Source organism: Solanum pennellii, chromosome 7 (assembly GCF_001406875.1).
Source record: "Solanum pennellii chromosome 7, SPENNV200".
NCBI classification, from domain to species: domain Eukaryota; kingdom Viridiplantae; phylum Streptophyta; class Magnoliopsida; order Solanales; family Solanaceae; genus Solanum; species Solanum pennellii.
Window position 1 is genome coordinate 5,355,196 of NC_028643.1, and position 22,672 is coordinate 5,377,867.

The 22,672-nt window shown below is 31.8% G+C and overlaps 3 protein-coding genes across 3 annotated transcripts in view; 2 read left to right on the forward strand and 1 right to left on the reverse strand.

Moving 5' to 3' along the window:
* LOC107024270 (sodium transporter HKT1-like) overlaps positions 1 to 1,903 on the forward strand; it is a 6,577-nt gene extending 4,674 nt beyond the window's left edge. The window contains 2 exon segments of the mRNA NM_001323446.1: positions 1,149 to 1,370; positions 1,705 to 1,903. Coding sequence (NP_001310375.1) covers positions 1,149 to 1,370; positions 1,705 to 1,903 — 421 coding nt within the window.
* Positions 1,904 to 8,188: 6,285 nt separating this feature from the next.
* On the forward strand, positions 8,189 to 11,586 carry LOC107026212 (sodium transporter HKT1-like). The gene is made up of 3 exons (XM_015227101.2): positions 8,189 to 9,424; positions 10,042 to 10,272; positions 10,973 to 11,586. The coding sequence occupies exons 1-3, from the start codon at positions 8,193 to 8,195 to the stop codon at positions 11,169 to 11,171; spliced, it is 1,662 nt and encodes a 553-aa protein (XP_015082587.1). The 5' UTR covers positions 8,189 to 8,192; the 3' UTR covers positions 11,172 to 11,586.
* On the reverse strand, positions 11,360 to 22,060 carry LOC107026211 (dolichyl-diphosphooligosaccharide--protein glycosyltransferase subunit 2-like). The gene is made up of 20 exons (XM_015227100.2): positions 21,900 to 22,060; positions 21,671 to 21,810; positions 19,757 to 19,949; positions 19,564 to 19,653; positions 19,263 to 19,325; positions 19,087 to 19,156; positions 18,876 to 18,940; positions 17,190 to 17,244; positions 15,754 to 15,881; positions 15,552 to 15,667; positions 15,336 to 15,405; positions 14,869 to 14,970; positions 14,647 to 14,736; positions 14,371 to 14,519; positions 13,416 to 13,527; positions 13,254 to 13,337; positions 12,854 to 12,934; positions 12,457 to 12,681; positions 12,131 to 12,253; positions 11,360 to 11,729 (listed from the first exon to the last, which is right to left on the reverse strand). Exons 2-20 carry the CDS (start codon positions 21,805 to 21,807, stop codon positions 11,613 to 11,615), a joined length of 2,070 nt encoding a protein of 689 aa, XP_015082586.1. The 5' UTR covers positions 21,808 to 21,810; positions 21,900 to 22,060; the 3' UTR covers positions 11,360 to 11,612.
* Positions 22,061 to 22,672: the final 612 nt, after the last annotated feature.

Here is a 22,672-nt window from a genome sequence, read left to right on the forward strand (position 1 = left end):
TATATATATATATATATATACACGGACATATGCTTCTTGTCTCTCCACATCTTCAGTTTTTTGTTCTTGATCCATGATTCACTTCTATATACTACTATACTAAGCATCTAATATTTCTTGCCCACTCTTTTATCATCCTTTTGCAAGATTTATTCTTATCATCTCCCACTATGAAAGGAGAAGGTGAATAAGATGCCAAAATATTGTATTTTATAAACCTTATTAAATATTTTTTAGACGTCTCAGTTTATGTATACTTTTTTATCGATCAATATAAATAGAAAATGATATTTTTCAATGTTTAATAATAATTCGGCTTTAAAATATTTATTTTTATTTTTAATGAGTTCATCTATAATCACAAATATCTATAACTTATTTCAGTTTACAAGGCTTAATAGCCTTCCCTTTCTTTTTGTAAGGACGTGACCCTGTCAAACACTATCATATATATAGGGTCGGGCCCTCGGTAAAAAAATAACGTTATAGATATCGAGAAAGTAGATGTTAAATCCTCTTTGACATTTTTTTGTTTTTAAATCTTCATATTTAAATCCGTTTAATGAAAATTTGATTTTGCCAATTATCATATAAATAGGTATTGAGGAAGTATGTCATATAGTATAACAATAATTACTACTCTATTATTGTTATACACAATAATTTGTAATGAACATGCTTGCAAAAATTTTTAAAGTGACAGGAAATAAATTGTTAACACATATAAACTATGAAGAAACTAAGAAAATAGTTTATTGACAAACATTGTGGGTATAACTTTGTTTCTCCCTTGATTCTTCTCTCATAAGATTTATCTATGATTCGAGGGGTATTTCTCGAATTAGGGTGATTTGAATTTAATCTCTTTATGAATATTCCATGAATTTTATGGAATATTCGAGATGTCTTTCAAGTTAATATAGTACTCTTTATATAGACATGAACTAGGGTTTAAGACTGAGTACCCTCCAAAATCCTAGTAGGAATTGAATACACCTTGTAGAGTCTAACTCAAATTAAACACGTCTTATGAAGTCTCACAAAAATTCAATGTCTACCACTGTCGAAAGCTTTCTATTATAAAGTTAAAATGTAAGAATTGCATTGGTTGTTCACTTGTTTTATAAAATTTTGTTTTGTCACTGCAGGTATCTATCACCCTATACTACTTTTTTGCCTGTTGACAATTATGAAGAGAAGTCAGAAAAAATGAAGAAGAGAAAGGGAAGAAGCTTAATGGAGTACATATCATTATCACAACCTTGTTGTTTGGTCATCTTTACCATTCTTATTTGTGTTGTGGAGAAAGACAAAATGAAAAATGATCCACTCAACTTCAATGTACTCAACATTCTCTTTGAAGTCATAAGGTGAGTCCACCACATATTCTCTTCATAAAATTTCATTGACACACAAAAAAAAAATTAGAAACTTCCTAAAAGGATCTATTTTTCTATCATATATTTTTTCAGTTGAAAATGAGTGGAAAAAAAATCATGTTATATAGCCAACTTGAAAGTTGATTTTATAACATTTTTCATTGATCCACATGCCAAAAAGAGAGTGTATGTGTATGTGTATGTATAGCCACTCAATTTGCCAAATCAGCATCAAATAGCCAAATTTATGAGTTATTAAGACTACTGATATTAGTTTAAGAGATAAAAATAAAAAGTGTCTAACTATAATATGATAATTTTGCAGTGCATATGGGACAGTTGGATTGTCAATAGGGTATAGTTGTGCAAGGCAAATAAATCCAGATGGTCATTGCAAGGATGTTACATATGGATTTGCTGGAAAATGGAGTAATACAGGAAAGTTCATTTTGATAATTGTCATGTTTTTTGGAAGGTTGAAGAAGTATAATCAAAGAGGTGGCAAGGCTTGGAAAGTATTATAACTTCACAACTATGGACTACTTAGGTACAAATTGTATGTAAAATAAATATAAATGTGCAACATCTTTGAGCTTTTTAAGTGCACTTTTGTTTCTCCCATGTAAAACAAGGTATTGGTATATTATGATATATAGTTGGTTATCTTCCTTGTATATATGTGAAATTTGTGCATGAATTGGAATATTCTACTATGATATCAATTGTACTTAAGGTCATAAATATAATGTAATATGCTAGTCAATATATTCATGTCCTTTTGTTCTATGTTAAGTCCTTAATAGAGAATATTTTGTTTCTAGTCCTTACATTTAGCAATTGTTAGAAAAACTTGGTATTATAGTCTATTAGTGTCAATTCATCCATCAACATTTGCACACTTGTTGCATAAACTTGTTCCTAGTTGTTTTTCATATATATGTACTTCTTTGACACACATTCGTCCTCATTAAACTATTGTATACTCATAGGGTCTTTTTGTATCTTTATATGACATTGATGTGCTTCATCCATCTTTTTGTATTAAACTTGTTCCTAGTTATTTTTTTTGTGCTTCATCCATCTTTTTGTATACTCACTGTCGCTAAGGTGATAGTTTAGGTAGGAAACTTATACTCGCAATGCTTCAAGTGAGAAACTAGTTGAGATGCGTTTTGCTAACCATAGTTCAGGTACGTAGGAAACTCATATCCTCAATAGTTCAGGTGTGAAACTAGTTGAGACGTATTTACGCTAACCATTGAGCGATAGTTCAGATAGAAAACTCACACTCTCAATAGTTCGAGTGTGAAACTCAAAAAATTGAATAGCATAAATATGTTATTTACCCTTAACTCTTAGTTAAAGAAGTATGTTGGAGCCAAATTTTTTTAGGGAAAATTGTATATAATAGCAAACTATTAATTCAATTTAAATGCTATAAACATAGTTTGATTTAATTGTATCCCATAGCAAACTGTTGCTATTTCGCCTCTCTCCCTGGTGAATCTCGCTCGCCACTCTTGTTCTTGCTGGGCATTCTCGCTCGTCTCTCTCACTTTTATACAAAAATAAATGTAAAAAATGTGTTTGTGTTTGTATAAAGCGAGAGAAAATTGTATATATACATATATTTTCGATTCCCCTCTCTTCCCTCTCCCAGATCTCGCTCTCCACTCTCTCAGATCTCGCTTACCTATCTCCCTTTATATAAAAATAAATCTATACGTTGGATTTGTGTTTGTATAAGCAAGAGAAAATTGTATATACAAATACAAATGCATACATTTTCGTCCTATACACATGATTATACAAATATGATCTTCCCCTCCCATTTTTCTTGTCTTTTTCTCTTTCTCACTTTATACAAACACAAATTATACAATTGATTCTTTTGTATATGTATACCGAAACAAATTATACAATTGCTTCTTTTGTATATATATATATATTAGCGAAATAATCATACAAACATAAAGTTTGCTATGAAGCACAATTATACAAACGATAACTATGACATACAAATAAGATTTTTGTGTTTGCTAGTTGTGAAAATTACTTCTTTTTTTTTTTAGTTATAAACTGGGTGTAGGTCAAAGTACAACCCAAGCCTAGATGGTCAAACCTCAAAATAAATTTATATCCCCAAGTCATCCATAACTCTACAAGTCCAAATCCTTTAATATCAAATTACATGTTTGTAAATCAAGGTCAAACTCACCCAATGTCCACATCATGAATCTGTGTTGTAGGTGTAATAATTCCTGAAAATTCAACATAACAATTAAATTAGGCGATATAAAGCTAAATTCAAATCAAATATCGCTACATAAATTGATACTAAATAAATTGATACTAAAGTAATATTATCTTGCACAAAATTTTATATTATGATAAGTTATTAAAGTAATATTATCTTGCACAAAATTTTATATTATGATAAGTTATTTTAGTACCATCAACCGGACAATCTCATAAAAACCTCAACATACACAGGTACATGTGATTGATACCAAATAAAAAAAGAAGTCAAATTGACAATCATAAAAAAAATTGGAATTGTTAATAATTGGATAAACAAATAAATTTTAAGAACTTATTTTTATTAAACCCTATTCATTTATATATTTAATTAGGATTAAAAAATAGTACAAAGGTTGACACGGTTTCTACACGGCTAGCTATTTTATTTTATTTTTTAAAAAAAATTCAAACATGGCTATCATTGGTTAGTATAAGTGAACATGCAGAATTATTGATCCCTTTTTCTTTTAATTTTTTTAGTTTAAGGGAGGATTTGGGGGGTAGGGATACATAACATTTCAATGAGTGTTTTAAGAGGCGGGAACGTGAGGCGAAGCGAGACAAGACTTTATACAGTTCGAGACATATTCTCATGTATATTTAATTTTATAATTTCATTACTAATAAAATAAGTAAAAGTAAATCTTTCAATGATTTATGATTTTTATTTGAGATAAGTATTAATAATAAGTAATGAAGAAAAAAATATTATAACTATTATTTGAGAAATATTATTACACCAATAATAAAAATATGACTTAAAGCAAAAAAAAATTAAAAAATAAATTAAAAACGTTCGGGCATACGTTTTTACGCCTAGTACTTACGATTTTATGTTTAGGGCTTACGCCTCAAATTTAGGACTTACGCATTATGGATCTACGTTTTATTTACGTCCCAGAGCGTTTTTGGTACACCTCCCTAAAACTCGCTCCAAAAATATTTTCGAAAACACTGATCTAGACCTTCACATTATATTGATTTATTTGATGAATATAAGTAGAAAATAAGCATTTATTAGGAGAGTTTTTGGTTAAGATTATAAGTTTGTATGTAAAAAAATACTTTTAAATTGTGCACTTAAAACTATGTCCAGCCCTATTTATAAAACTATAGTTGCGAATGATAATTATTACAAATTATAGTGATGTATGATAAATACATATCATATGTTTGCCCTATTACGTAATTTTAAGCACTCAAAGTATTTATGAGACAAGTGCTCATAGTCCGTGAATATCGAAATTTATGGACTCTATTAGATGAGCACGATTTGATTAAGTAAGGATTTTTTAGAGGGTAATTTATTATAAATCCTAGTCCATGTCTCTAAAAGATACTTAATATATTCTCCGAAAGAGAGATATCGAAAATTTTATAAACTCATAAAATATTTACAAAAATATCAAGATGTAACCGAATTCACACCTACTATTAAAATACATTTGTGAAAAAAACATTTCTTAACTTTAGTTTCCTTTTTTCATTGCATATGAAGGTTCCTCCTTTCCTATATAAAGTAGCAAATATATATTTTTTGTATTGTTATATAAATAAATGGTTGAATATCTTTTGACATGAAATAAAATTCAAGTAAAGGGATTGAAAATTACTTTAGGTCATATGCACAACCTTATAAAAAAAAATTGAATCTCTTTATATAAATTTCTGATTTTGTGATATAGTGACTAGGCTGCCCCCACCATCTTAATAATCACTAAACGTCTATCATGTTCATCTTAACAATTATGATTTGACCCTAAATCATGTGTGGGATATATTATTAAGAAACTTAATTAAGGTTTTGATGATGAAACTCTAAATACAATGTTTCTCTTTGGTTAGGATATTCCAAGGTATTTCATCATAGGATACAAAAAAAAAAAATTTATTTCATCGAATGATTGATTTTAGATTATTTAATCCTCAATTATGGAAGAATTGACTTAACTTAAAAATTTAAGATGATTGCCATGTTATACCAATTAATTGAATGCAATGTATTATTCAGCCACGGAATCAACACACTATTGCATTTGTTATATATGGGAATGTGACATGCCACAAGTTAAAATAGTATTGGTTAGTCTAGTTATAACTTAATAGTAAATGATTCAACATGTTATTGTAGGCCTAGCACTATAAAAACAGCGTGAATTAGGGATTTTTCTAAGGATTAGTATGAAAATTTACAGGTTATTTATTTTCATGCAAATTTTCATATTAATTCGCAGGAAAATCCCTATGTAATTTACAGTTTTCTAATAATGCAGATTACATATCGATCGATTTGATTCATTGGTTATCAATTTATAGATAATATCGTTTTAGAATCATATGCAGTACTGTTGTAGCTATATATTGTAACTTAAATAGTAAATGATTCAACAAGTTGCAGTATTATAGCTTAAATTATTTGTATATTTTTGCCCCCGTAAAGCCCATTATAACATGTTACTACTATTTACGAAAAATTCAAACTATTTTCATGATCCATATTTCTCTTGCCACGTGTTGCTTCCTGATTTGACCATGCGTCAAGCCCGGTTTGTACCCCTACTCTATATATATATATATATATATATATGTATGTATATATGTATATATAAATGCAATAATGAAAAATTATTTCTCTAATATAAATTGATCAAAACTCCATGGCAGGTGAGTTGGTACTTGTAGAGGCCCTCTTAATTTGAAGCAACCAACTAAAATAATAACAATAATTGAAGCCTCAACTAAGATAAATTTTCGATTCAAATATTAGACGTAAGTTACAACATTATTGTAGGTATGACACAAACAGGATGAAAATGGTTGCATTAGAAAATCGACATTTCAATAGTTTTTAATATATAAAGTACTAGCAATTATTTTGTAATTTTCAAATATATACTTCTACATCTATTCCCCTAATAAAGTGTTTAGAATCTTAATTGTTTATATATATATATATATATATATATATATATAAAATAACATGACAATTTACCAATAAATCCTCCCTTATCATGACTGTATATGTTTGGATGTATCGTATTGTGTTATAGTGTATTTATCGTGTATTTTATTGTATTATTTTAATTAATATAATGTTTGAATATATTGTATTGTTCTCCATCATTACATCAATAATTTAAATGATAAACCTATAAAGAAAGTGGGTATAAGATAGAGCTACTATAAAAAGGTAGTATAATGGTAAAATAGGATTATTAAATAACAAGTAAAAATAAAATGAGAAGAAAATATTAAGATAGCGACGTGATCACATCAAATCGATCGTTATATGAAATGAAAATTTTTGTCGACAATAAATTTAAACGATACAATAACCTACCAAAACAAGCATTATATTAAACTAAACAATAAAATAAAACACAAACGGTAACAACCATCTAAACAAGGTGTAAATTTCACTATGATCACTAGTAATTCTCTAGCTCACTACTAAAAATAGGAAATTAGCAACTCACTGAATTATTAATGGAACAACAAAAATTTCATATTGATTCAATTTAGTTATAAAATAGCGATAAATTATACAAAAAAATCAATGAAAGTAGAAAATCTTTTAGCAACAAATTATTTAGGAATAACTAATAAATTTCATGATTTATATTAGTAGACCAACACTTGGCCTAACGATTGTCATATTTTTTATTTGATTTATTAACTTTAAGTAGTTAAACAAGAATCATTTAAAAGAGAAAAAAAAACAATAATAAATAATAGGAGGATACTAATAATTTAGTGGTTTATTATACTATCAATTATTATCCTTGAATTTAATTTAACCAACAAAATCATGTTACAAGAGCATCATATACATGTACTTGTCTTTGTACGACCCATTAACTTGTATTATTTTAATAAAAATATTTGAATCATTTAATGTTGTTAAATTGAGATACATTTGTTTATTGAAACATTGACTTCAGAAAGCATAACTAGTCAATTATTATGAATCAATCATTCTAACGGATAATATATTTCCTCCATCTCATATTCGTTTCAAAAATAAAAAGATATATTTTTGGGACTCAAAGTGATCTCATAAAAATAATATATGATCTCACGTAAAGTATACACAGATCTTAACATTACTTTAGAATAAAGAAGTTGTTTTCGATAGACCTTCAGCTCAAGTAAAATACAAATAAAAGTAGTATAAAAAAAAAATAAAAATAGAAAAAATCGTAAATAACCTATCGAACCATCCTAATTTAACAATAGTCATCATTATAGGATAAAACAATAATAGAAGAGTAAGAAACCATACAATTTTTTCTAGTTAGTTTTTTAGAAAAAAATCAAAAAAGACAGAGTGACCTACCTTAACTAATGGGAAGTTTAAAATTAGTAAATCATTGATAATATTTCTTCTGAAATAAATTAAATAAGATAGAGAATAATTCATATAAATCTAACTGAAATATTTTGTGTATATATATATATATACCTTACTACTCTAGATCCAAAATTAATAAAAGTGGTTGTAGTTTTTTAAAAATGAGTAGCTTATCTTATTTGGGAGAAAAGCTACAACATCTTTTTAGCTCTATATTTTTGTATGTGTCTTGTTTGTGTGGATCAACATGTTTTCTCATTTCTTCTTTATATAAATCCATTCTTTTTAAAGTTAACAAGTTTTTCATACAACTTTTTTACTTCATCTTCATCTCTATTTTTGGTTTTTTGATTCTCAGAAACTTGAACCCGAGACATAGTGAAGATTTTACGTCTACCAATTTGGACTTATTCTTCACTAGTGTTTCTTCTGCTACTATTTCAAGTATGTCTACTTTAGAAATGGAAGTCTTTTCAAATTCCCAACTCATTGTTATAACATTTTTGATGTTCATAGGTGGTGAGGTCTTTATTTCTATGATTGAACTTTATTTAATAAGACCTAAGTTTAAACCATGGAGAAAAAATAGCAAAATTGAGTCAATACTTAGTAGTAATAATAGTACTACTTCTAGCCCAAGAAACTCAAATTTTAATAATGATGACGATTATAATATTGAATTGGACATTGTTGTATTACCTGATTCTCCAAAATCTATTAAGTCAGATAAAGATGATTTTACGTCATCAGATAATAATCTCAAGTACCAATCTATTAAATTCCTTGGAGTTGTAACATTAGTTTATCTTCTAGTCATCAACATTGTTGGTATGTCACTAGTTCTAATGTATTTAGCCTTTGTTTCAAGTGCAAAAGATGTACTAATAAACAAGGGGCTAAATACCTACATTTTCGCGATTTTTACAACCATTTCATCCTTTGTTAGCTGTGGATTTGTTCCAACAAACGAAAACATGATGGTGTTTAGCAAGAATTCAGGTCTTCTTTGGATTCTCATCCCTCTACTTCTTGTTGGGAACGCGTTATATCCAATGTGTTTGAGATTTTCGATTAGGTTGATGGGAAAATTATTCGTGTCTAAGAAAAGAGAAGCTAAGTATTTGTTGAAGAATTCAAGAGAAATAGGACATTTACATTTGTTTTCAAGACAACATTCAAGATTGTTGGTGGTTACTATGTTTGGTTTCATTTTGGTGCAATTCATATTGTTTTGTGCTTTGGAGTGGAACTCTAATGGTCTCAATGGACTAAATAGTTATCAAAGATTTGTGGGATCATTGTTTCAAGTAGTGAATGCAAGACATACTGGTGAAACTATTGTTGATATCTCAACTCTTTCACCCCCAATTTTGGTGATGTTCATAGTCATGATGTAAGTTCATCTATTCCATTATATTTTATTTTTCTTTCGATCCTACTTCGATAACGATATTTTTTTTTATCAAAATTAGTATTTACACCCCCACATGGTTTACATACATCCCACTTTTGGAATTACACTAGGCTTTCAAGATTGTGACCTAGTGGTCAATAAATTATGGTTGAGAATTCTGAGGTCTTAGATTCAAAACTTAGCAGAGATTAAAAAAAAAAAAACACTAGGTGATTCTTCTTATCTATCCTAACTTTGGTAGACAGAGTTATCTGGTACTTGTTGCTAGTGCGAGGTGACAGATATCTCATCGAATTAGCACAAAAATTGGCTCGAACATCATGATCATCAAAAAAAAATAATTACACTGAAATTGTTGTTGTTGACTCGCTCCTCCTTTTTCTACTCTCACTATACTAACATTTTCTCTGTTTCAGTTTGTTTTGTCTTAGTTTAAAAAAGAACTATTTTTTTGAATATCTAATTTGATAACACACTGTTGTCACATGACTTGTGTAAGACAAGAAGTCATACGATATTTTGGTAAATTATACGTATATTAAGTTTAATGTGAATAAATAGAGGTCAATGACATTAATTATTTCACTTTTTTTCAGGTATCTTCCTCCATATACATCATTTATACCAGTTAAAGGTGTTGAAGAGAACACAGAAGAATATTTATTTGGTGAAAAACAAAAAAGAGGAAAAGTTGTAGAAAATTTCATATTTTCCCAACTTTGTTACCTATCCTTGTTCATTGTTCTTATTTGCATAACAGAAAGGAAAAAGATGAAGGATGATCCACTAAACTTTAATGTCCTCAATATCACTCTAGAAGTTGTAAGGTACTCTACAAATTTTTTTATCTCTCAAAAATAGTTCGTTTCTTTTTTGATGACTTTTTAATTTAAATTTTCAAATGATATATTCAAGATCATAAAAATAGAGGACATTTTGTTTCGTTAATTGTTATAGATACCATAATCAATCTTTTAGGGATTAGTTTATATCTCCCATTTACTGAGGCTAATTGCTAGACTATAATGATAATTCCTAATTGGTGTTTCAATATACTGCACATTTTCTTGGATTTAAATTCCATGTAGTTTGACTAAGGATAGTAACACCATGTTTGGGTGGTCATTTATTTCTCATTGCCTTGTATTGTTAGTTTAAAATATAATGTTCGTTTTGAATATTGTTACTCAAATTTTATTTTATCATATCATTAAACTCATCGCTAGATAAACGATTGAAAGTCTCCTTTCGTGTAACGATCGATATGGTATCCTCACCTTAATTTTTTTTTCTTCTCATCTTATTTTATCATTCACCCTATCTTAGCTCTATCTTGTATCCTACTTTTCTAGTAGGTTTATCCTTCAAATTGTTGATATGAAACCTTATATACATAGAACGATATAATCTAGTCAACGTTATATTCATTAAAATAATATAATATAACCATTATGAAACAATATATAACAACCATTTAAATAGAGTTTAGATTGTGAAATAATTCCTAAATTGAATTTTTTCTTGTAGTGCATATGGGAATGTTGGTTTCACAACAGGATATAGTTGTGATAGGATGATAAATGGAGACCAAAGTTGTAAGAATAAATGGTATGGATTTGTAGGAAAATGGAGTGATGAAGGTAAGATAATTATCATTATTATCATGTTTTTTGGAAGATTGAAGAAATTCAATATGCAAGGAGGGAAAGCTTGGAAGCTCTTGTAATTACATTAGAGAATGGTATTCAAAGTTTTTATAATAAGAAGTATTATTTAAACAAATTTGTAAATATTTCCCATTCTCAATGTAATACAACTTTGAACTTTTAACAATATATGAACTTCTTAGAAATGCATTTAGACAATACTGTCTATTAGGTGAAAACTTCTGCAAACATCAGATACAAACACAAGTGATGAATTACCATAAGTCCTCATATTAAGTACTGTAGGTATATATTCATGATGTCGAGAAAAACGCCCCTCAGACAAATCACAGCAACTTTACCAGGTTAACGTAGCAACTATCGATCATTTGAAGACAAAATCTGGTGTAGTTAACATCATACTAAATACGTATGTTTGTCGTACAACAAAATTGGATTATCCAACTCTCTTTTCTATTCAAGGCTTCCTCACATCTATAATTAAAAGTGATCTGTCTAAATTAGGCTGATTTCAACTTGGCAGATGATGATGCTAAATATGAAAGGGTTCTATGCCCAACAAACATCAAGAAGATCCCCAAAAATCCAAGCGCTTTGAGTGTTGTGAATAGATTCAGCTGCACGTTAAGAGGCAAATACGTATGTTAAATTAGCAAATATAAACATGCTCGACAAATATACAAGTTAAAGTAGGCTTCCATTAGAGCATTCACGAACACACTAGAGGGTATGTTATGGTTGACAGAAGTCAGTTCATCATGGTCAATAGGAAACAAGACATTCTAAAACCTTGCCGACTTTCCAGCACTGAAACACCAGTGTTTTTTTTTTGTTAGACAACAGTAAATTTAGTTCAAGGAATGGAAGGAAAAAGGATAGGGAAGTTGAACTAATTTCTTTCTCCATCTCTTGGTGTTGTTACCTTAATTAGAACGGAAAGTAATAGAAATGCTGCAAACAGAAAGTTGAGCAATTTCATACAAAAGACAACCAGAGATTAAAGAAAGCATGGACGGACCTTCAACCAAAAAAGTAGATAGAGTGTTAAGACAGCTGCTATGCCAAGGTGGAAAAGAATGGCAAATGTAGCAGGTGCTGATGCTTTTGGGAAGTTCTTCAGGTTCACTTGCAGCCTCAAAAGCTGTCGAGACATGAAAAAACAAAATAATTATCATAACAAAAGTATTATAGGAAAGAAAAGAGAACAAAGCTCCCCATTAAAGTAAAGACAAAAGCAAGTAATAAGGAGAAGAACCAAACATATACTAGCCATTATCTCTTTTCATAAGGGAGAATAATCAACTGTTCACATCAACTAATCAAAAGAAGAATTCAAGAGCATACCCCGACCAAAAATCCAATAAATGGCAAGAGAACAAGGGCCAAAAAGATGAGCGAAAGCCCCTTAGGAGGTCTTTTCTCTGGAGCTCTGAATATGTGAGATATTTCTGCCTTGGGCCCAAATCTTGAGGTAGAATCAATAGGTTGTGGAGGAGGGCGAGCTGCCTTTTCTGGAGGCTCCGGCAGATCTAATTCAATTGAACCCAGTAGTAGGAAGAACGAGTTTTCCTGGAGAAAAAATTGATCTGTTTAAGATACAACTCAAAATGCTTCCAGATCAAAATTCAAAGAAGAGCGGGTGCCATAAGAAGAAATTTCTTTACTGTTGTTCTACTTATAAATTGACCAAAATGTGACACAATATTTAGAACATTTATGGAGCGAAAAAATCAATACTTACCATGACAGCATCCCCAACTGTAAGTTGGATGTCATATCTACCTGATAGATAAAAAAACTTCTCAACTAGTCCAAGAAAATCCTACAAAACAGAAATTCATTTACAATACAGCAGGGTTAGCTCTACTCATCATTGTTGGTATTGGAACAATTTTAGTGATGCTTTTTATTGGCTTGGAACTTGAGGCTAGGAAATTATTGATGTTTCCTGCATAAGAACTTATTAGCAGATCACCAACCCCATCAACTGAGACGGTAAATATGGTAAAGATATTGGTTGAAATAACTCTAAGAAGAACAAACAAACAAACAGGCTTGTGCTAAATTTACGAACATGTCCATAGTGCACTCTATGTTAACAGGAGGTAGAGATATAGAGCAAACGATTAAGAAAACTTAACTAGTATTATTTCAAAGTTTTTTCCAGAATTTTCCACCACAAAGATGTGTTCCACTTTGCTCTCATGTCTCAACTTGAGGAAAGCCTGCAAAGGAGAACAGTAAGTCCACCAATGTTCTATTACAGAAGACAATACACTAAAAGGACAAGATGAGCTTTCAACCTGATGTGGTTTAAAAGCATTCCCAAGAGGAGAAGTTAATTGGAATGACAACCGTAGCTTTTGAAGATGGTTTGCTGAGAGAGAGAGTGTGTTCTTCCCTGCCAAATCAAATCTGTATGGAAAACACACATGGATAAGGATAACTATTGCTGTGGTGAAGGCACAAAACACGTTGCACAATTTTCAATTTGTATCAGTAGGCATAGAACTGTCCATATGATGATATGAAAAAAAGTACAAAAAATAAGTTAATAAGACAGTAAACAAATGATAATAATAATTAGATGAGGTTAAACATAGCACCTTCCGTAAAATCAAGGAAAAATCGTAATGCAATGGAAGCTATATAAAGGTAAACTGTATGTCAGCTTCTAAGTTTCATTGAGTTACTGACTGTTATAATTCTAAATAGGTCGATAGGAATGCAATGTAAACAAAGTCAAAACTGATCATCTCTATCAACAAGGAAAACCGTCAACAGAACATCTCTATCAAAAAGAACTTCAACCAAGCTATTTAACCTAAAGGGGGAGTACTACCCAACACCTATCCTTGTGGGCTGTAGCAAGCGACCTTGTAGATTAATTGAGATACAAGCAAACTAAGACCAAATACCACCATCATTAGATAAAGTGGCCAGTTCTTCAAATTTAATTAATGGCAATGTGATACAGCATGTAGAAAGAATCTAGATCTAGCTTAATATTTTTCTTCTAAATGAAATGCTTAAATGTCAAAACAGTAAGTGAATTAATTAGTGTTATATGTTTCATAATTGAGGCAAGATATTTGCATTTATCATAATAGAGAACAAGTTAACTGTAATTATCAATACAAAGGATTACAAAATGAAGACAAAAGACCAAATAAATAGTCAAAGATTAAAACAGAAAATCAGTCTTTAAAGTATATATGTGCCAAAAGTAGAGTAAAAGAAGAGCAGAAAATCTCATACCTCTTTTGAGTTTCCACATTACCAAGATCACTGTCAAGCACAGCAACATCTGGATGGTCAACTTTGATAAATCCCGTCACATATATGGGTACTTTTGTTCGTCCTCCAGTGGCATAGATCTTTTTATCCTCTGGATTGTCAAGGACAATCTAGAAGATCATCCAGAAAAGAAAGATAGGAGATCAAATAAGAAGCAACGTAAAGGCATGAGAGATTCCAAGGGATGGAGAATGGGAAGATGAACATTTTCACAAGGAAAAGAGAGCTAGGCCATACCTCCAAAGAAAAAATGTAACTGCCAACATCAATGTTTTCTGGCAATGCATCCAAGAAATGCACAGCATTTTCAGGATCAAATTTGAGATCCTGCAGAGTACAAATTTGAACAAATTAAAGTTTAATAAGAGCAAAGAAATCTACACTATTTTAATCAAATTATTTTAACTGCTACTAGATATCCATCAGCTGTATTAGATCACAAACAAAAACCCTACGCACCTGATCAATGATTGAAGCATCCTTTGAACCAGGGCTGAAGATCTGCTTGAGTTTCACAGACAGAGAAGGTGCAGCAGAGCCCAAAACAGTGTTTACATTCACCTGATTTTAAGAATGATAAATGTCAACAATTGAAATCTAGCGGTGAGCACTTAAACAAACCAAGACAACCAAATTCTATGTGCAAGCAATAATGCTGATAGCACTTGCACATGTAAATCAAGGCCAGCTTAACCTTCTTGTGAGAAACCCCTTTCAAGCCATCATTTTATTTTTACTCTAAACCAGCCTTTCAAGCCATTAATATTGTTTTACTGTACAGTATCACTAAAGAAACAAAAATAATCAAGCAAATGACATCAATGAGACTAAAAGCCAAAGGAGTGGTTAGAATAAACATGTATGAAGGAAACTAAGCAATACCATGTACTCAAAACATAAGGAAAAAAGGGATCAACATGACACACCTTAAGCTGGTCTTTCCTAGTCAATGAAAGCACAGCAGTTGGGAGCGATAAAATCAATGGAATGGAGACCCTGTATTGAAAATAAGTTCTTATCATATATAAGTAAAGAATGCTGCTAACTGATAAGGTGCTTCATCTGAAATTTACTACAAACAAATTTCCTGAGTTATTGAATTTGGGAAAAGGGAAAACAGACTAAATCGTAGCCAGGCCCACCGATTGTTTTCTAAGGAAGCCAATGCATCGAGTTGATAAAACAAGTCTTCTGCATTTGCAGGTATTCCAACACTGAGGAAAAACCTTGCTAAACCTAAAATTTTGTCACCTGGCAGCTGCATATAATAGAGGAAAATTATTATAAAGTGTGCATATGATAGTTCGAAAAAAAATGAAAGGATCAACTATTACACTACCGTACATTTAAATCTTCATCAGATGCTGTGGCAAATGCTGTGATACCACGCACCACCGCTGATGAAGCTGATAGGGGACTCTGATGTCCATGAGCATCAACAAGCTTTTCATCAAAGTAATAGGCGCCATCATCTGTAACATGACAACAAATGTTTTTAGAATGATGTTGAGTTGAGTTCCCCAGCATGACAAGGCAAACTGCCGCATCAGCTCTAAATAAGCTAGAACGGTATCAAATTGATTCATGAACTACTTCAATAACATCTTCTATGGAAAACTACAAAAGACATCCCTTGTAATTATGGACAGCTGCAGTTTTTATGCTGCAGAAAATAGTTATACAAAAAACATTACCTTCTCAAAAAAAATTCATAGAAGACACAAGTAACATCTAGTGAATGTGTCAAAGACCAAGCACATCAGAGCTGCTCAATCAACTAGCATCAGATATATTTAACAACGGGAATTATTTTTACTTTTGTCAGTTAGACCATCCCAATAAACATGCTTGGCTTCTGGCCCCCCTTTCCTTATCTCTTTCTCGACCAGCTCATCAACCACAACAATTTTTGAGTCGATCACATGATTATACATTTATGAATCATGTATTTCTCTAGATTAAGTAGGTAGCCCTTCTTGCATAAGCTCAGCTTTAATTTATTTCTTGATTAATGGTACAGACAAGAGAGATAATACCTTAATATACATCAGTATATCCTACTCCAACAACAACTCACAATATTTTTTTATTGACTTTATGCTTTCTTTCTTTTCTTGGCCCGCACCTAAAGCGACATACGTTATCAGATGAAGGACATGTTTCACATTGTTTAAATTTGCAGCATCCATTAATGAACACTTCTCATTTGAACTTTCAGTATCAAAAATGCAGATCATATTCATTCCTTCATTTCATTTTCTGATAGGTCAATCCTTTGTTTCTACCACACTAATATCAATAACCACATAAAATAGCAATAACAACAGATTTCATCTAAAATAAAACTATGGAAAAGAGCAATTATACCCTTTTAACATGCATCAGTAATTCAGTATCACCTACTCCGACGATAAATCAGAAACATTCACAATATTTATACAGACTATGTTTTCTTTTTCTTGGCTGGAAACTATTGCAAGAAAAATTTGAATACTATATCTTTTTCCAGTATCTAAAAGTTGTGCTTTGACAAGAAAATATTATCTGGTACATCCAAATGAATAGCACAGACCTAAACAATTATAACCAGCTTATGCCATTTACTCTATCTAGCATAAGCACATCAGTGTACATCCCTGTAAGTTCAGATCTCAGAACAGGGAATCTCAAGCAAAATTTACTAAAAGCTACAGAAAACATCATCAAGAAAAACAAAGAAAAAGTATCAGAGTGAACAAGAGAATAAGGAGAACATACGAAAGAACAGAAGAGGTAGATACCATATTTCTCAACACCATCTAGAAGCTTTGATATGTCATTTTTCGCCAGGCTAATCTGCCAACACAAAGAAATAGAGTTAAAACTAGTTAACTCACGAAATCCTGTGCACGTAGAAAAAAAAAATTAGTGATGACATATGATGTACTTCCAAATGAAGCAAAACACAACTTTAGTGCATAAGCTAACATACTGGTCCACCAAATTCAATACTACCTAGACATATATAATAGACATGCAGTTTTAAATCAAATGACCGTCAATCCTTTGTCTCTGCTTTATCTCCTTTATGTCAGCCTGCTCAAACATGTTACATTCTTATGTTCATCCTTTTTAGCAAAAACAGGAGGAAAAAACATAAGGCTTCAGATAATTAGTATCACATGAGAGGTGTTATAATATTTTATTGATCCCCTTAGAAAATCACCCAACAGCTCAGTCAATCACCCCATATTCCCAAACTTTGTAATATGTGAACTTAAAAGGCATATTTTAAACACACATTAAGTGGCACAATAGTAGAAAGCAAAATGAAATAAATGCAATAACACATTCAGTAACCTCTCCAATGATAGCTGTAAGGAATCTCACATTCAACACCATCAAATGAACTGAAACAAAATGAGCAGTGTACTTGAAACATAAACAGCTATGTTGTAAAAAAGAAACAGCTAAACTTGAACTGCAAAGTGAATCTCAATATCAAGTATTCCAACAGGATCCCATATTTCCAAAGCAAAATGCTCATTCAAAAGAGGTACGCATGTGCCTCCACGACTTCGGTGTAGTTATAAAAGCGTAGCTTCTAAGGTGTGGTTTAGGCGCACGTTAGATATTTTTATCTGGTATTTGGAGGCTGAAGGGTAGAGGATGGGCCCATTATCCACCAAATTTTGAACCTTGTGCTATACTGCTATTTACCTTGGAATTTCTAGGTTATCAAGAAAAAAAAAAGAGGCATGCACATAAATGTGGTGACAAAGCAGAAAAGCATAAAAATGCATCAAATTGCATCAAAATCTGTTGTGGCTTTAACAAAAAGCACAATTGAAGTGGTACTCTAGCAAATACGGATGGACTCCACATACATGCATGCATGCGTCCATACATTATACACACATACATAATTACATACGCATTACACATAAACACATAAGCTCAACTTAATAAAGAATGAAGAACAAAACACTGTTTTTATAGACAAAAGAACTGAAAAAAACTGCAATTAAGTAAAATATTCTTTTTGGCAACGAGAAATTATCAAGGGCGACAATTACTCCACTTCTCCACTTTAATACCATGTTTTTGTTTATAGATGGTAATGAACTCGCGACGTGCACCTAACCCACACACGTTGTGCTCTTACCTCAGGACCAAAGCCATCAGGTTGAAACAATGTAAACATTTAATTCAAATTATAAGTAATTATACTAAGTTTCTAGATTCATATCCATAGTGCCGAAACGCACATCTTAGCACCTTCACGTCTACATGGAGCTGCCTTAAGCAAGGGAAAGCACCCAGCCTGTGCTATACCTAGTTTCAGGGCTTATGTGAGCCTTCAATTACAGTGATAAGGAGGAATTTAGTGCTTACTGAAGTGAATGATTTTACATAAAATACCGGTGACCAAAGTACAAATTAATGTTCTCGGGAATTGATCAGTAGGAAGAACAAGTGTCACTCACCAGAGAATGATCGATCTCAGAAGATGCTAATGAAATGACACCAGCCAGGCTCTCGAGTGCAATTCCTGTAAAGGAATATTTAAACCAGGAAAATAATAACAAAAAATACAGCAATCAAGCAAGAAGAGGGGGCACCTTAGGGACTCATGTTTACAGATAGCCAATTGTTTTTGTAATATAATGCAAATTGTCTTCTAGAGAAAATAATCACCTGCAGCAAATGTACTAGACTCGGGATTATTGGAGCTATAGCGCCATCTTCCATCACTTTGGCTAAGAGCCTGCCAAGAGTTCTCAAGCATCCCTTATGCATTCTTATACCAAATATTACAGAAACAAATATTGAGTAACAACATGTAAATGATAACAGCAAGTGCAGTTAAAAACCTTTATGGCACGGAAAACTGAATCAGCACCTCCAAGATGTACATCAACTTCAGAAGTTTGACCCTACAGAGGGAACAATGACAAGGTAAGAACAGAAAAAGAATCTTGGCAAAATTCAACTACCTTATGAAGCACATTCACAGATATTGCCTACTCTATATTACTGAGAAGCTTCAGCTTTGCTTTATACAAATCTGGTTTTGTTTGCATTCTTTCAAGGGGTTGAGAGCATGAGAAGGAGTATCAGTTAAGTCAGGTCAATATAAAAGAAAGTATGAGACATTTCTCCTTGTTGCATTACCTTGATAAGAACTAAACTACCAATTGAATAGTAGTATTCCAGAAGCGAGCTGGCAGTGTTCACAGAATCCTTAAGTCTTGAAGTTATGCCCTTCACACATACACAGCAGTAGCAGAAAAAAGGAGGATATAGATAAATATAATGTACTAAAAAGAATTACCATAAATCAGATTAGCAGTAAGCTTAAACATACAGCAAAAGTCTCCTTGCTAAGCTCGCACTTCAATATCCCATTTACTTCCAATGCTTGGAACAAATCCTTCAATGTGGAAGATGGAGACCCAACAGTATCCACCACTGATTTACATGACTTCGCCTTGATGTCAAGCTGATGTCCAATCCCAAGAACCTTAAATGTCCTTAAGGCCTCGTATGTTTCTTTAAGGCTGGAGAGAGGTAAAATTATCAACCGCTAGATAGATGCAATTGAACTTTCAAGATACACCACAAATATCAGCTATGACTATAAGTTTGTAAACACACAAAGAGTGCAACTAAACAATTTTGAAATTGGTGACTATCAACAAAATTTTAATATAGAGAGCACAGTGAACATAAATTGTGTTCATCCCAGACTATCACAGATTCTGATAAGAATCGTACAATGAGGTGCCAATAATTGTTTCCTTCTTACCGCTGTATTTCTTGTAGAGGAGCTGCAAGAAGAGTTTAACAGATACCTTTTAGCAACATATCGAGATTGCCAATGACCAACTGTCTAGGAAACGAACCTTGGTCCTAATTCAACAAAAGGTAGCTTTTTGAGGAGAGGATTGCTCAAGATCATATAGGGATACAACTCATTCCCTCAACTAATGTAGGACACTTTACAGACCCTTCATTATGACGTTCGGAAGTTTGGAGCATGGAGAAGTTAACATGGGGGACAAACTAATAATATTAATGGGTCTGCCTCTGCTATCATATTGAGAAAATGGAACCTTGGCCTAACTCACCCAAAGCTAGCTTATGAGGTGAGGATTTCCCAAGACCACATAAGGAAGCAAACAGCCCATCCCGAAACCAATGTAAGACACTTAACACCAACTATTCCTCCTCAATTGAGTTTTTTGGTAACCAAGAAATACGTTATTACTAGCTTCGAAACTATGTCAGTATCGCGCTCACCCCTCTAACCTTCTCCACTTGAATACTAGACTTGGGTTCACAAGTTAGCTTTCAGACTTGTGAAGCTTTCCTCCTCAGTTAATTACAATTCTCACAATGACTTATATATATTGCTCAGACTTATATATTCTCACAATTCTTCTGGGCTCGAACATAATTTTTGCATATACATAAATTATTCGTACTTGTGAAACATGCAACTGCAACTTTTTAAGATATCTACAATTTCCATATGCGCTTCTGTGGACTCAAAGATTCTCACAATTGTTCTTCTTTTTTCCTCTTCTTCTTTGGATTGAACATGCATCTATATAATACACACAATTTAAAAAGAAATGAAGAGTAAGATGAGGTTCATAATTCTGAATCTCTTGTTTTATCTCATTGTCCTGCACTTAATTTCACTAATCCTAATTATCCTGGAGATTAGATTTTATAGTCCACTATAAATGTCATTTTAGTTATATGACCTTCTCAACAGAAGATCAGTATCCATATACAAAACACAAGATATCTTTGTAGGTTCATTTACTTCTATTCATATTGTAAGTGGATGATCAATTCCTAGGATTATCCTTGTCCACTTCAGATCCAAGCCCCAACAACTTCCCTCCACCAACGACCCGAAAACTAAAACTAGTATAGCTATGCTATTGCAATGCCCCAAAATAATATTCCAAGAGCAACAAAATCCTAATAAAAAAAATCAAATCACCATATTGGGGGGCAATAGTACTCAAACTGGACGAGTAAATACAGGTCAACAAGGGAAAGAGATCTGACACAAAAAAAAAAAAAAACTTAGCTTTATAATCATCATGATCAAATTTGTACAACTAACAAGCCAATGTTCAAAAATTCAGAAACCCTTCAACTATAACTCCTTATTCAAACATTATAACATGACACACTCAACACATCCAAAATCACTAATTTGCAGGCTGAGAATCAAGGGGGTTTAGTGAGGGTTTAATCAAACCTAGTAAAAGATCCATCTTTGGGTGTAAGCAACTCCAACGCAGCAGATCGGTGAGAATCTGAAATAGGTCTGAAAATTGCAGCTTCACAGATCAATGCACAAAACGCTAGAATCAAAATTCCTAAAATTTTCCCCATTTTCTGCAGCAACAAAATCAATATAAACACAATTTTATGTACAAATTTACGCTAAATTGGAAATGAATTCGAATTCGGGGAAGAAGACTTACGAGTCTGCGCCACAGTGGGGACTGGTAAGAGTGAGGCTAGATTGTCTTAATCGAGTGAAGAATTTTTAACAGTTGAAAAAGAAAAGAAAATTAATTTCTCAACTATTGAAAATGGCCAAAACCCAACCCCAACTTATTGCCGAATTTTTAACTATGCATTTATTTTTTACGGGAATTCTATAACCCCTGAACCTTTTAAATGTGAAATATGTATCCCTTACAAACTTATGCTCAAATTCGTATTAGGTAGAAATATCTATCCCCCTACAAACTCATGCCCAAATTCGTATTAAATAGTGATCAACACGCTGCCATGTAATATTACCCATTTTTATATTTAAAAAATTAATTATATTACCCTTTTTTGTATTAAAAAAATTAGTTTTTCTTTATATATATATATATATATATATATATATATATTCATCTTCACCTTTTCTCTTTCTTTTCCATTTTTCCGTTTCTTTTTTTTTCTTTGAAACTTCTGCAAATTTGACGACGGGATGCCATGACTATTGCATCTTCGACTATCACCAAAACTCTAAACACCACGAAATCTCTTCTCTAAAGCTAGTGACAGACGAAAATTTTTATCACTGATTAATGTTTACAACAATTTCAATAAATGAGTCTTCTTCATTAAAGGATGTGTCACCCAATGATGAATTCTTCTCCATCAATTGAATATATTACTTAGGGTCTTTTTGGAAAGCCACTTAATAGTTGGAATTGGTGTAATTACTAGGGTAGTAATTATTAACCTAGTAATTACG